Source organism: Populus euphratica, unplaced genomic scaffold (assembly GCF_000495115.2).
Source record: "Populus euphratica unplaced genomic scaffold, PopEup_1.0 scaffold5.1, whole genome shotgun sequence".
Lineage (NCBI taxonomy): Eukaryota > Viridiplantae > Streptophyta > Magnoliopsida > Malpighiales > Salicaceae > Populus > Populus euphratica.
In genome coordinates, this window is record NW_011499848.1 from 2,436,176 (window position 1) to 2,449,757 (window position 13,582).

Here is a 13,582-nt window from a genome sequence, read left to right on the forward strand (position 1 = left end):
GTAGACATCTCTATTTCCAGATGCTGCAGCGTTAAGTAGAATCATAATTTCATTGAAGTTGGAGATGATTTTATGCTGTTATGGCAGATATATCTGCTTTTAATCTCCCAACTTGAGTACATTCAAGGTACTGATTTGATCATGCCGGCACTCTTCTGATCTGATGTTTGGAGAAGGGTTGGCCTTTAACAAAAAAAAAAAAAAAGGACTTGCTGCAGGGGATTAAACAACTGCTTTGACTTTCAGTACCGTGTAAAATTTCCTAGTGGTAGGATTAGTCAATCTACCTGGTTGTATTTTATGAAACTCGCTGAATTCAATGTGATTCAGATTAATTTACTTTTTTCTCTCGTACGTCATGGCAAAAGATAATCCCTTTCTTTTTCCAGAATTTGTAACTAATTGGGTTAAGAGGCATCTGCGCGCAGCGAACAGGACAAAAAACTGTCCTTTCAGAGACCAAAAGGCTAGTTTTGTAACTGTGTTGGTAAGAATGCTAGCAATGCACTGATCAATGGCACTGGGATCATGGCATTGCCTGCAACCATGAAGGTTCTTGGACTTGGCCTTGGGAGCTGTGCTCACTGACTGTTCTGTTGAGATGCTCTTAAGTTGTAGTAAGGCTGGAAAGGCGGGAGACTTATGGTGGGCTCCTGGGTGATGCATTTGGGAATACTGGGAGAAGAGTGCTTCAGCTTTTTGTGATGCTTAACAACGTCAGGGTCCTCATTGTTTACATGAGTATCATTGGTAAGTGTAACTGCATATGAATCTTGATAATTGGTTTGATAATTATGAATTTTGCATTTTAATTCGTGGGTTTGAGACAATTGTGTGAATTACGTGCTTCACTTTAATTTAGTCTGATGGTTAAGAACAGGGATATCTCAGATTGAAGTGGCTGTTATTTGCTGATATCTATAAGGGTGTCCAAGTTTATGGGGCGCATCAGTGTTTATGAAATTGATCATTGTTTGCTAATCATGCTTTTCCATTTCTTTTGTGGTTTTGAGATTAACATGTAAACCGGGTGATGCAGTTCTAGATAGTTGTTTTGCATACGAGTAGAGGAGTCAGTAGGCAGTGTACTAATTATTAGCTAAGCTATTAGAAATGTACCAATTATCAGGGATCTGGACCTAAATAACTGATTGCGGATTGATTTTTCTCATGTCAATTATATGTTGCGCCATCAAACTCCTAATTTTGGAGATGCTAAATGGAATAGGATTATAAATAACATGTACTATTAAAGTGCTTTTATTTTCAAAACCCCCCAAAATTACAAACATAAAAGCTGGAAGCTCTTAGCAACAGTGAAGCAGTGCAGCTGACAGCATGTGATGGCAGCTCTAAAATTGCAATACATGCCTAAAGTTGCTGAGCCAAAACTTCAGTGGGAGATGTTGCTGGAAAGTCCTGATTTCCATAGTACGAAATTCTTGTGGTTGTAAAATGCATTTTGTTTCTCGTCTTCTTTCCAACAATTAGACAAGTTCAAATAGTCTTGCATGTTTCAATGGTTTACATGACAAGCTGATGTGTTGTCTGGAACATCTTTGTGTGGAGTTCATCATGCTGGTGCATGGGAAGAATGGTTTGGAAACCACTGGTGGAATGGCCGTGCCTTTCTTCTTCTTTTCATTACCCTTTCTATATTTTCTCCACTGGCATGTTTCAAGCATTTGGGTCAGTGTTAAATAATTCTGTCGTTTTTTTCTATATATTGCTTAGATTAATAAGAAATCGATAGCACAAACCTCTTTGTTGTGTAGCGCTGACGGTTTCTTTCAAATGAAAGCAGATTCGTTGAGATACACATCTGCCCTAGCTGTTGCACTGGCAGTTGTTTTTCTCGTTATTACTGCAGGAATCACTGCGGTTATATTGGTTAATGGAAGTGCTACCATGCCCAGGTGCTTCCTAATATTGCCAATATCACTTCATTTTGGAGTGTTCCCTGTGGTTCCCATTCTTGATATAGTATTCATCTGTCATGTTAATGTTGGGTAGGCTGATCTTCATATCCTCTAAATTGCTTGGTCTGTGGGTTTGATTTGGGCACATTAGTATTATCCTTTTGGCAGATGTGTAGAAGTAATTTCTTTACCGGTTCTTTCCACGAAAATTGGTCAAAAGATGCCTATTGCCCCCGGGGATAGGGAGTGACTAGGCTTATCTGGGCTCATCTGTCTATTCTCCAAGACCAGGTACTTGACAAGTAGTTATTTTTAGGATTAACAATTTGATTCCTTAGTGCACGAGCTGTACAGAAACTTATACCTTTTTGGTTGTATGATACTTGATAGATAGAAGTTTATGTCCTGCCAGTAGGAGTCCCTGGGAAGGTTTAGCCCCTTGCTGGGAGATGTGTTGATGTCGGGACAGCCATGCTTAGAGAATAAGAATTACTATGATAGCATGACGAAAAGTTTGTGTCTTGATTTCTGACATTAGTGGATGGGAAGGCTTATACTATAGCAAACTCCATCTTGTATTTGGTAGCATTTGTTATGCATAGAGTATGGTTACTGGATTAGTGTAAGGCCTGAGATGCCTGGGATTGGTACTTCCTTCTCCCTTCTCTGCTGTGAGGGGAGAAGCTGACTTAAATGATCTTCAATATTTTGACTCAAGCTAAGCATTCTGTAGTTAAATGAATTATATTATGGAAAACCTCAATAAGAAAATACATCTTCTGCAGTTTATACTATTGAAAATGAGCTTCAAGATTCCTCTATGATACAGCCAGTTGTGCAGACTTCATTAGCTCTATTCCCAGCTGTCCATATAATGACAAACTTCTTTGGCTTCCTCCTATTTGGTGACTCAACCCTTGATGATATGTTGGCCAACTTCGACACTGACCTTGGCGTTCCTTACAGCTCTTTGCTCAATGATATCGTTTGCATCAGCTATGCTTTGCATCTCATGGTTGTTTTCCATGTGATCTTCCGTCCACTGCGCCTAAATCTGGATGGTCTTCTCTTTCCTTCAGCCACGCCATTGGTTTCAGATAACCATAGGTTTTCATTAATCATCACAGCACTCATTTCTCTCATCTTCTCGGGTGCAAACTTTATACCCAGCATCAGGGTTGCTTTCCAGTTCACTGGAGCAACTTCTGCAGCGTGTCTTGGATTTATTTTTCCAGCTGCTATTGCTTTGAGGTGAGTAATTTAACTCTAGCTCGGAGTTGTGATTACGCATATATATCTTTCGAATTTCAGAACAAAAGAGGAATACATTTCACATTATAGTGTTCATAAATATTGCATATGAAGGCCTTAAAACCTCTAAGATGGGATTCTAGTGCTTAGATTTTTTTTTTCATTCTTTCTCCAAACATGTGAGCACCTTTATCTTGGTTGGTGGGTCTGATTCTATGTTGGCTACCATATATCCCAAATTCGTATCCATTTCGAAGTTTCAGTGCACTTTGATTGCATTCAAGACTAAAAGCTGATATTGCTTCCAATTTGTTAGGTGGTCTATCTAATATCTTGTTCATTTGTTGGATCAAACCTACGATCTTTCAGAGATCCCCATTTCGCAGCAGCAAAGAAGGGTAAGGTCATGTCTGTCATCGTTATTTTTCTTGCTTTATTCTCAAGTTTGGTGGCTATATACAGTGATGCTTGTGCCCTATTCAGAAGAAATCCCTCTCCACATGCATGATTTCTTGGTCTTATTATCTGCTTGAAGATCTCGTGTGAATGTCAAGCAGACACAGTGAAACATGCAAATTTTTTGGGAACTGCTTATGTAAAAATCCAGATCTTTTCCTCACTGGAGTGTTCTTCAAGGCCGAAGGTGCTGGTGGCAATTCGTACAACTTTTGATTCATGCTTAATGACACCTGGACCCTTAAAGCTTGTTATGGTTAATTAAAAAGATAATAGATTGGTCTTGCTGTGCTTGTAATAAATTTTGCGGCTTTGGATCCAACTCATGGCAAGAACAAACCTATAGCCAGTCTATGCATCCATTTATAGATCCTATACAACAATTGATACAAAGGTGGCAAAACACCACGAAAGAGACATGTTCGTCATCCACTAGATTGCTTTCCCTGTCGACGTGATTATTTTAAGAAATCTAAGTTAAATCTGTTGCAGTTATCATCTCTGAAGATATGGCAACCGAAGCTTGCATCCATCCTCAAACTGTTTAAATGACTTCATCAACATAATAATCCATTCCCGCACGAAGCTTCAATTCCATTTTACACCGAGCCAACTAATGACAAAGCAGCTTGCTTAATAATGAGTGTCGATCCTTCAAGCCATTGAATGTCGCATCATGCTATTTCTTTATCTTTTTACACAGCAGATACAGAAGGTGCCATTTATCACTTGTGTAGCAGGACGGTGTCACGGATATCTCCAGCTGATAATTAATAAGTTCCTGTGCTTGGATATGTACAAAGGTGCCAATTGGATACCAAATGAGGGGTAGCCATGCCTCGAGCTTCTATTCTTCTCAACCTTTTCTGCTCAATGCGGTTTAGGGTTCTTTTATCAGAGACTAAACCCATTGATAAGCAAGTACAGCTGCCATCACCTTGGGACCAAATGCCAGAGGCGCAGAGTACAATTTTAAGGTAACTGACAAGGTTAGTGTCCAGTTCAGACTAGTTAAAGAAATAGGTTGATTGCAGGACATCTCTTAGATCAAAGTCTCCTCGCTCAGGTAAGGGAGGAAATTTCAAGTTGGGGAACGAACTTTGGAAGCTTTCCAATAACTGCAAGCACATAAACAAACCAATAAATCTGATATCATCACTTAACATGTAAGATTCTCGGTTTAAAAATAATAAATTCTCGGTTTAAAAATAATAAATTTCCTGTTAAGATCACAAATCACCAGATAGAATCAACAAATGCATCACGAGCTGCAAAGAGAGCATAAATTTGTAGGAATGCCCTCCCATTTCATTGCTCACCCAAGGAATAGAATTCTCAAAATTTAGAAAACTTCAGAAAACTATTTCTTTAAAGCCCATAAAAGTAACAGTAGGTTCAAATTGTAATGTACTTCAGTTCATGTTGGAAAGCTAAAGTAACCAATTGAAAGGTCTGCTCTCTCCCAAGGACATGACTTCCATTGCAACAGGTGTGAGCTCATGTTTTATAGATAAAGATCCAAGCAGAATTTTTTATAGAACAATTTACCTACTCTGGATCATGGTCATCAACTACTATCTTACATGTCAAGTCATTTTAAAAGAAAACAAACACTAGCAGTAAGAACTAGTGAAGCACAAGCTTGAACCATGTTAAAACCGAGAAAACAATTACTTCCTTGGGGGAGTTTAATAATATAAGGTTTGATGAGCTCATTGATAAAGATACTTTACATTCTCTAGTATTGGCGTCTCATAGAGTTCAACAAACTTTTCTCTCAGAATCCTGTTCATTTCATCAACATCGCATGCATGCGTCCAGTATGAATCATGGACCCCTGTAAATAGACATCAAAATTAAACAATAATATATCCCAAAAAATTTTAACAGGTGTCTGGAGGGAGAGAGAGAACTGCTAACCCACACAAACCTGCAAAGTTCAAACCTGCCTCTTTGCAGGCAACAGCAGTCATCATCATGTGAGAACCATCAAGGGAGTGGACAAAATTTGGAGGAAAGGCTGTCCTTTGCCGCTTGACCATGACCTGTACCAATCACAAAATTGTGTAATCAGTAACTGAGCGCAGCATGAAGCTGTTCTTTGCCCCTTGCCCACAGATTTTACATCTCTTGCTCTCTTTTTTTACAAGGATTAAAATCAAAGATCTGGTGCCCTAATCAAAGATACAATCCACGGTTTGTTGAAGCTTATCAGAAAAACACAGGAAAAAAATCTCTGACACTACCTTGTCAGTTTCTCTTTGTAGCGTCAGCACCTGAAGGGAAGTCTTAATCTACATATAAATCAAGAAAGCATCTTAGTCACCTTCAAAATAAACGTTGGTTTTCTACATTCATTATATAATCGAAAACAACAAATAAGCCAATTGAAATTAGTATTAATTTCTTAGAACATTACAAGCTGCCTTCCCAACTGTCGATAAGGCTGTACAACAGGGAGTCCAAAAGGAGTGGTCCACTGCACAGGCTGATTCTCTGAAGCTATCACCTGTTTATATTACGTTCAGCAGTCAGAAATTCCAGAACACAGCAAGATTTTCTCAAGCAGGGCAAAGCGTTGATGAGAGCAAATAGCTATATTTAACTGGAAACTCAAAAGTTTCTGAAAATCTATTAAGCTTGAGCGCTGATGATACAGTTTGCATATTACATAGAACATTATCCATTGGGCAAGTAACTAAGTTCTATAACATCTTTCCTCTATTCTCTTCCTTTACATTTATTGTTGAAAAGATTAGAATCATGTATCTACTCAACTTATCCCACCCTTCAGCCATTGGAAACAATGTCCACAAAAACAATTCAACTGCCTTCTTGTAACACAAAATCTCTCCTGATTTATATGATCATGCAGTTACAAAACATGATCTGAATATGGAAATGATCTGGCAAAGAAGCCATATATGACAGTTGGTACTGGATACTGAAGGCAAATGGGAAACTATCAAATGAGAGGTAGAAAAATTGGCTTGAGATGAAATAATAAGAATTGATTTAATCTCAAAACATCCCTTTGATAAGACAATTCAAGATAAGGTGGCATTAAAAACAGGATTCAGGTGACCAGCTTTAATGAGTCTAGAAGTCTGAAACTAAGGACATTGTTGAATTGATTATGCTTATCCCCACATTGACCATCTAAATCCATTAGAAGTCTGGAACTAAGGGAATTGTTGAATTGAATATGCTTAATCCCACATTGACTATCTAAATCCATCAAAGCCCATTAATGATATAACTTAAGCAGGTCATAAATGAGATCCAAAGTGGGGCCAAACCTTTTCCAACCCATTAAATAAATTACCGGATCAGGATGTCAGGGGATACAAGGAAAAAGAACACGACCAAAATGGAGTGCCATCAGGATTCCATATGTGGGACCCCCCATCAAATGACAGGGCAAAAACTACCCTCCGATGCAAAGCAAATGATAGCAGGATAAATGAAACATGCCTTTGCACATTCTCCAAGCCAAGCCATAATTCCTCTCGCGCCTTCAAACATCTCTTCTAAAGCTGTCAAGGTACGTCAAACATCTCTTCTAAAGCTGTCAAGGTTGTCTGTTCATGTGGTAAAATAATTAAAAAAATCCTCCTTTACTGGCATACACAAACGCACGCCACTTACTTTTGCTGCATAGCAAGCTGCAGAATACAGCTGTGGATCATCAGCGATGTTACAACGCTCTTTTAACCTCCTTTTGATTTGGTCACGGGCACCAATATAAGTAACCCCATACACTGATGTCATCACTGTCTGCTTCACCAACTTCCGGTCCACCTGGGTTCCAGTAATGAAGGAAAGCTGTTAGCAATATATCATAGGGAGTCGTGCAAGCATGCCCAAGAATGTTTGGCTACAAAATGAGTCGCCTGATCCTACAACCTAATTAATTATGTATGTGTATGTTGTTAAAACTGAGGAATCGTTCATAAATTTAGCAATTCAAACAGTGTTAAAATTGAATAATCTCAGGCATATTTAACACCATTAATAAACACAAGGCAGGCAGAAACCTGATTGATTAAAAGCTTAGCATGCACTGAATTTGGATTAATTGCAGGGTCAATTTCTGCATCTCTTCGCATGATATCAAGAACTCTACATCAAAAACAACAATTGTGTTAAACATTAGATATGCTAACAAAACAACACTAAGTAATTTTCAATGTACAGCTGAACATGAGTTGCTGGCAGTTGTTCCAGAAGCAATACATATGATGAAATTCCAATAATTCCTACTACATTGAATTAAAGTGACATTTAAAAATCACAGATACAGATTGCTGTCATAACCAGATTCTGGTATTCCAGGATTTACTATGGTATTACCCTATTTTTTTTCAGACAGTCAGCCTGCATACTCCCCGTGGATACATGTCAAAATCCAATTTAAGTAAAAAGGTTCACCCACTGCCCAACCATAGCAAGGCTTCTTAGCCATCATATTGTAGTTGGCTGCCCCAACCACCTTCACTATCCCTGCCCCAATTTCCACAGAGATGCAGTAAGAGAAAGAGCCCACCTGGCTGCAATTCCTGAGTAAACATCAGCGGGTTTTCCTCCTCCAACTAGATTTACTGCAGCTGCTCCCAACTGATAAATAGTTCAATTCAGTTTATTGCTTAATGTAAAACTTAAGAGAAGTACAACAAAATCACACCATGCACTGGAACATGTGATGCTTCCAATTCAAACAAAGATTAGAAATCCTTGGTCATAGTTGTGCATTCAAAAACACTTAAATCATGGTTCTGGCAGAGTATAAGTTCTGTAAGGAAAATTTATGAACCTTGATGCAAAATCTAAAAAGTTCCAGATTTCCAAATTTAGGATCGGGAGATGTTTTGCAATTTTCTCAAGTCAATGTGAACAAAAACTATTTTACCTTGTCCCTTCCAAGGGCAGCATAGTGTTGCAAGCCATTGCACGAACCATCCTTGGAAAAGGAAAAAAAAAAGGAATTATAAGAATAAATTCTTGATCATGGTATGTTTCTGTACTGCACATTCAATATGAAAAACGATATCACAAAGAAAGCAAAGGTTTAATATAAAGCCTCTAAACTTCTTTGAAGACAATACAGCAAGCATCAGCCAATGAATAACATTGAACCAACAAGTCTGCTCCAGAGCTCATCGCAACTCTTCATATGCAGTCATCAACTTGATTTTATCACAGAACTCAATAGCAGTAACAACAGAGAGAAAAGGTACCTGGTGAACAGGTGTATGTGAAATAGCAGTCTCTGGAGAAGGGCTTCTCAAAGCTTCTGAAAGATTAATGCATACTGCCAAGCATTGAAAAGGATCCTCCGCACCCAACCACCAGCGTTGTCCTTCAAGAGGTCGGTCAGCGGAATCAAAGATATCATCCAGATGATTCTCAGTAAATGATATTCGACCATCATAGGATAATTTGTCTACACCACCAGCATACAGATTTGCTAAATGTATCTTCAGCCAGCGCAAACCAGACTTCCCAAGAGGTCGCCCCTCTGCAAACTCAAGGATGCCCCGGCACACATCAGAGCCAAGATGGTTCAAATATGGGTGCATAGGGTAAGCACGACCCCGAAAATCAACGTTGTGTGGATAGTAGAAGCCTTCCTCGTCCTTCATCTTTCTAGCTACCTGCTCCAAGTTATAGCAATTTAACAAGCCATCTACAAAAACATGCATACACTTGTTATTTGCTGAAACAAGGGAGCTTCTTACCGCAAGTTTTAGTTCCACATCACAACGCTGTGAATGTCGCTCACTGTTCTCCTTTTTCACACTTTTAACTTTCCACCTCCATTTCCGAATTTCAGCCTCATCTTCTGTTTGTGGCTCCTCGGGCAAAGGAACCTATCAAGTTTTTATAAGTGAAAAAAAAGGAGTTCGAGGGGAGGGATTCAATAAAAGAAAGGAGGGAATGAGAAAGAACTGGCATGAGCAGTGTTAAATACTATTCTAAATGAAAATTATATGAACTTCAGCTCGTATAAATAACCCACATCTTCACGGTCAACCAAGCCAGCAAGACGGCCTCCACTAGCCCATATTCTATCAATTACTGCAAGAATCCTTTTATTTACTCTCCACTTGGTATTTCCAAGAGTATCCAGGGCCTGATTCATCCCAAAAAAAAAAAAGAATTATAGTGAGAGTGAGGGTGCAAGCATGAAGCTGGATACAAATCATCACCATTCATCAAGAAAATGTGTCAATTAAAGTGACATGGTTGTCAGTGGAAAATAGATAGAATCAACTCAAGCAGTGATTTCTAACCTTAAAAACAGGCTCTAATTGATTCCTTGAAGCCCTTTTAATTGCGACACGTTGTTGTTTTGCTCCATGGATTCGCATAACATAGGATGGTAAGAAAAAGTATGCACCTTGGTCATACCTGTCAAATTATTGCAAAGGTTAGGGGGAAAGAAACCAGCACCCCCAATGATATTAATGTCTAGCTAGCTGTCTTAAAGAAGATTTGACAAGGTTGGTCTTGTTATTTTATTTTGTAAAGCAGTAAGCTTGACAGCACAATATTTGACCAAGAACAAGTGAAATAAAACAAATTATTTTTAATAATTATTCTTACAAGGAGAATATATCACTACTTAGAACCAGGTTGTTCCATTAAACTAGATTTAACTAGAAACTTTGCACACGGATTGGTATAAACAAAAAGAAAAAGGGTCAAAAGATAGAATTGAAACTCATACCCTGTCCAGTTTAGAGGAGGCACCAGCATTGGCATATAAGGGATGACCATGTGCCTAGCCTGTTCAGATGACAAGAATTAGTATCATCACAATACCTAAAGGAAGATATAATCTTTAAACATAATCAAAATAGATATTACCAGAGCCACAGCAGCATAAACTGTAGTTACTTACAGATTTTTCAAGGCCTTTGCGAACAAGTGGATCACACTCAATAACACCGTATCTCCTACTACTTTTCCTATCCAAATGTAGGCCAAAAAAAATTTAGATGGTGATATGCAAGAGAGAGAGAGAGAGAGTCATAGATTCCAATTTCTCACTGTGTATCTTTTGTGATGGTTTTAAGGGTATGCACAAATGCAGGGCGAATATCAGGCGGACCACCTCCTAGTTGATCAATTGGAGGTTGTATATAGGCAGTTTCTATCATTAATTGAATCAAGCGAGAGCCAACCTGGGATAGGTAAGCATCAGAGTAAATGCAGAGAAAAAATGACACTCTTATGCAACTACATTTACAGCAAGAGATATCACGAACCTTCAGATGTGCTTCCTGACCCCAAGGAAATGAATCATCATGACCCTTCACAATTCGCCTTACTTGATGAACCTTTTGTTTTTTCATCAGTGTAGTTACTTTTTTCCTCAGTTTCTCCTGTTCCTTAGTTAGTTTCTCTCCTTCATAAATAGCAGCACCAGACTCACCTTCAGATATCTTGTCTTTCAAATTCTTCCTCTTCTTTGTCTTCTCCAAAAACTTGTGTATCCTCGCCTGATCCACACAAGAGATAATTGCACACAAGCTCTCAATAAAAGCCAGGAAATACAACATACTGCTTAGTAATAATCATGAAGTCATTAAATTATGTCTCTAAACAAGCAGTTATTTACTTTGCTAGGTGAAAAAGAACTGCAATTTGTGTAATTCTTAACCAAACCGTAAGTGCATTTTTAATTAAAGTATATCACAAGAAGAATATTAGAAATTCATGTGGAGATGCCGATCTTGAAAGCACCTACCTCTGTTGGTTGTACCCTGTGCTTAAGCAGGAACAACAAGAAGATACTAAGTAGACAGTCTCCAAAAGAATTGTATGCTTTACCATATGACAGACAGGGAAACTATGTGAAATCATTCATTCATTCATTCAACAAGAGATTTGAAAGCAATGCAAATCATGCTTTGCACCTCAACTCATTTGTTTGGTCAACAATGATGATTCTTGGTTTTGACTGATTCCTGGTTCTACGGGCTTGATGTTTTCTGTATCTTCATTTCTTTTTTATAAGAAAACACAAGAAAATATTTTTTGATGCTTCTATTGTATGATCCTTCCAGAAAAGGGAAGCACCCCATTCCTTTATCTTTTATCCTTTTGTTTTGTTATAACTGGTCAAATCTTATTCTTCAAAAATATGGTCTTTATATTCTGTTGCAGAAGATTGATCGGAGTTCAAGAAATTCCTAGACAAATCACCTCTGGCACCTTAGACGGTACCAATAAGATTGATTTTCTTCTTTAAATCTAAATAATTTTTAATAGCATATCCGAATAAATGTAGAATTATACAACAACAAATAACAAGAAATCAATTTAATAAATAATCAGAAATATCTGAATCCTACACAAACTAGTTATCGCATGCCATATGAACAAGATGAACAAAAAATGCAGTAACCATTACCAAAAAAAAGACAACAAAAAAAAAATAACTGCCACGCAAGTTTGTCATCACGGGATTACTAAACACTAAAAGAAGTCTATCTTGAAAATTGAACCTTCTAAAATGTGCTACCTGAAAGATATATACTGATGTTATGAAGAAACATGAAAAGGTATTTGAATATCGAAATAGAAGCACAGTATCCTACAGTTTGCGGGAAACATTTAAAAGAGCTTTACAGACACAAATGGAGGTATTGAAGGGTTGGGAGAATAGAGGATGAGTTATCTCATGGAATTCAACTAAAGGGCCAGATTTCTACACAATCCAAGAAAAATGAATACTTCTAATGAGTTTCAATCTAACATTCCTCCAGCCACATGCTTTTGTGTTCTCTTTACCAAACATTTCCAACTTAAAATAGAAACAGAAACAACAGTATTGTGATCCTACATATATAATAAAATCCAACTAAACTACACAAACAAAACACTTCACTGAAAAAAATAATTAAATTTCTAAGTCATTCACCTCATTTTCAATTGCTTCGCCAACAACAGATGCAGCTTGAACCACCCTAATATTGGCAGTCCCTCCATTACCGGTCATCAACAACCCCATCAACTTATGCATAGTAATAACTGCCATCATATCAGCCGGCAAGTCATTAAAATAGGCTCTATGAGGAACCCTGGAGTTCACCTTACACAATTCTTGCTCTGCAAGAATTGCATCCCTCAGAGGCTCAAACCAACCAAGAAACAGAGACTTTACATAAGGCAAATTAGGTGCCAGTTTCTGCTCGCACATGTCCTCTAACATCTCCTGATACTCTCGTGCCGTCTGTTCCCATGCTTCTGTCTCCATCTTTACTTGCCTCCTTTTAAGAATGGTATACTTTCCAATCCCCATACCTGCCATCATTTTCTTCTGTTGTGGCATAAACTGTGACTCCAGTTTCCGGAAATTCTTGTCAATTTCCTCCATTGATCCTTGAAAGTCATCAGACCAAGAAAGGTCCGATTCATCAGTCGAAGAAATCACCTCTGCAGCTGCTGCGGTGGCATACCCCTTGAAGAAACAAGGGGAGAGACGAAAAGACTTTGTTAAATCACCATAACTAGGATTGTCCAATTTGTGATGTTGAGGTAAAACGCCAACCTGACGAGAACCCAGAAGAGAAAATGTTGAATTTAGGCATGTTTTGGTATCTGGGCATCTGAATTTTTCAATAAAGGTTGATTCTTTAAAGAGATTACGAAAGCTTGAGATAAGTCTCAGCTTTTTAGAAGGAGCATATTTGGCTAAGGTTCTCCACATGATGTAGAAAGGAAGAAATTTGAATGAATGATTTATTATTATAATCTAATTGTAGTAAGAGAAGGTGAAATGGCAGTGAAGATAATAATGGGCATGGACAAAGACTTGAAGGGGAGTGAGAAGAACTGTGAATTAGACAGAGCGGGGGTGATGAAAGGGAGACTGTGAAAATAATCAAAATCACTGAATCGTTGGGGGTGGGGGGGTGGCGCCGGGGGTCACGCCACGCCGCCTTTAA

The 13,582-nt window shown here is 38.3% G+C and overlaps 2 protein-coding genes across 2 annotated transcripts; one reads left to right on the forward strand and one right to left on the reverse strand.

Annotated features, from left to right (window-relative positions):
• The first annotated feature begins 528 nt into the window (after positions 1 to 528).
• On the forward strand, positions 529 to 3,842 carry LOC105119187 (probable sodium-coupled neutral amino acid transporter 6). Its single transcript, XM_011017310.1, has 5 exons — positions 529 to 577; positions 619 to 750; positions 1,805 to 1,983; positions 2,749 to 3,170; positions 3,728 to 3,842. The coding sequence occupies exons 1-5, from the start codon at positions 529 to 531 to the stop codon at positions 3,840 to 3,842; spliced, it is 897 nt and encodes a 298-aa protein (XP_011015612.1).
• Positions 3,843 to 3,918: 76 nt separating this feature from the next.
• On the reverse strand, positions 3,919 to 13,546 carry MGP3 (male gametophyte defective 3). Its single transcript, XM_011010969.1, is given in 19 exon segments — positions 3,919 to 4,744; positions 5,360 to 5,463; positions 5,557 to 5,671; positions 5,873 to 5,920; positions 6,046 to 6,135; positions 7,101 to 7,183; positions 7,271 to 7,427; positions 7,664 to 7,748; positions 8,173 to 8,243; positions 8,536 to 8,586; positions 8,864 to 9,280; positions 9,365 to 9,496; positions 9,646 to 9,759; positions 9,920 to 10,037; positions 10,357 to 10,415; positions 10,531 to 10,597; positions 10,680 to 10,813; positions 10,898 to 11,131; positions 12,556 to 13,546. Coding segments are annotated over 19 exon segments (2,979 nt in total). The 5' UTR covers positions 13,345 to 13,546; the 3' UTR covers positions 3,919 to 4,633.
• Positions 13,547 to 13,582: the final 36 nt, after the last annotated feature.

Excerpts from the sequence above, each read along its gene's own strand:
- LOC105119187 (XM_011017310.1), top strand. The coding sequence starts at position 529 with ATGGCATTGCCTGCAACCATGAAGGTTCTTGGACTTGGCCTTGGGAGC. Across the intron at positions 1,984-2,748 it reads TGGTTCCCATTCTTGATATA|CCAGTTGTGCAGACTTCATT; the intron begins GTATTCATCTGT and ends TCTATGATACAG. Across the intron at positions 3,171-3,727 it reads CCAGCTGCTATTGCTTTGAG|ACACAGTGAAACATGCAAAT; the intron begins GTGAGTAATTTA and ends AATGTCAAGCAG.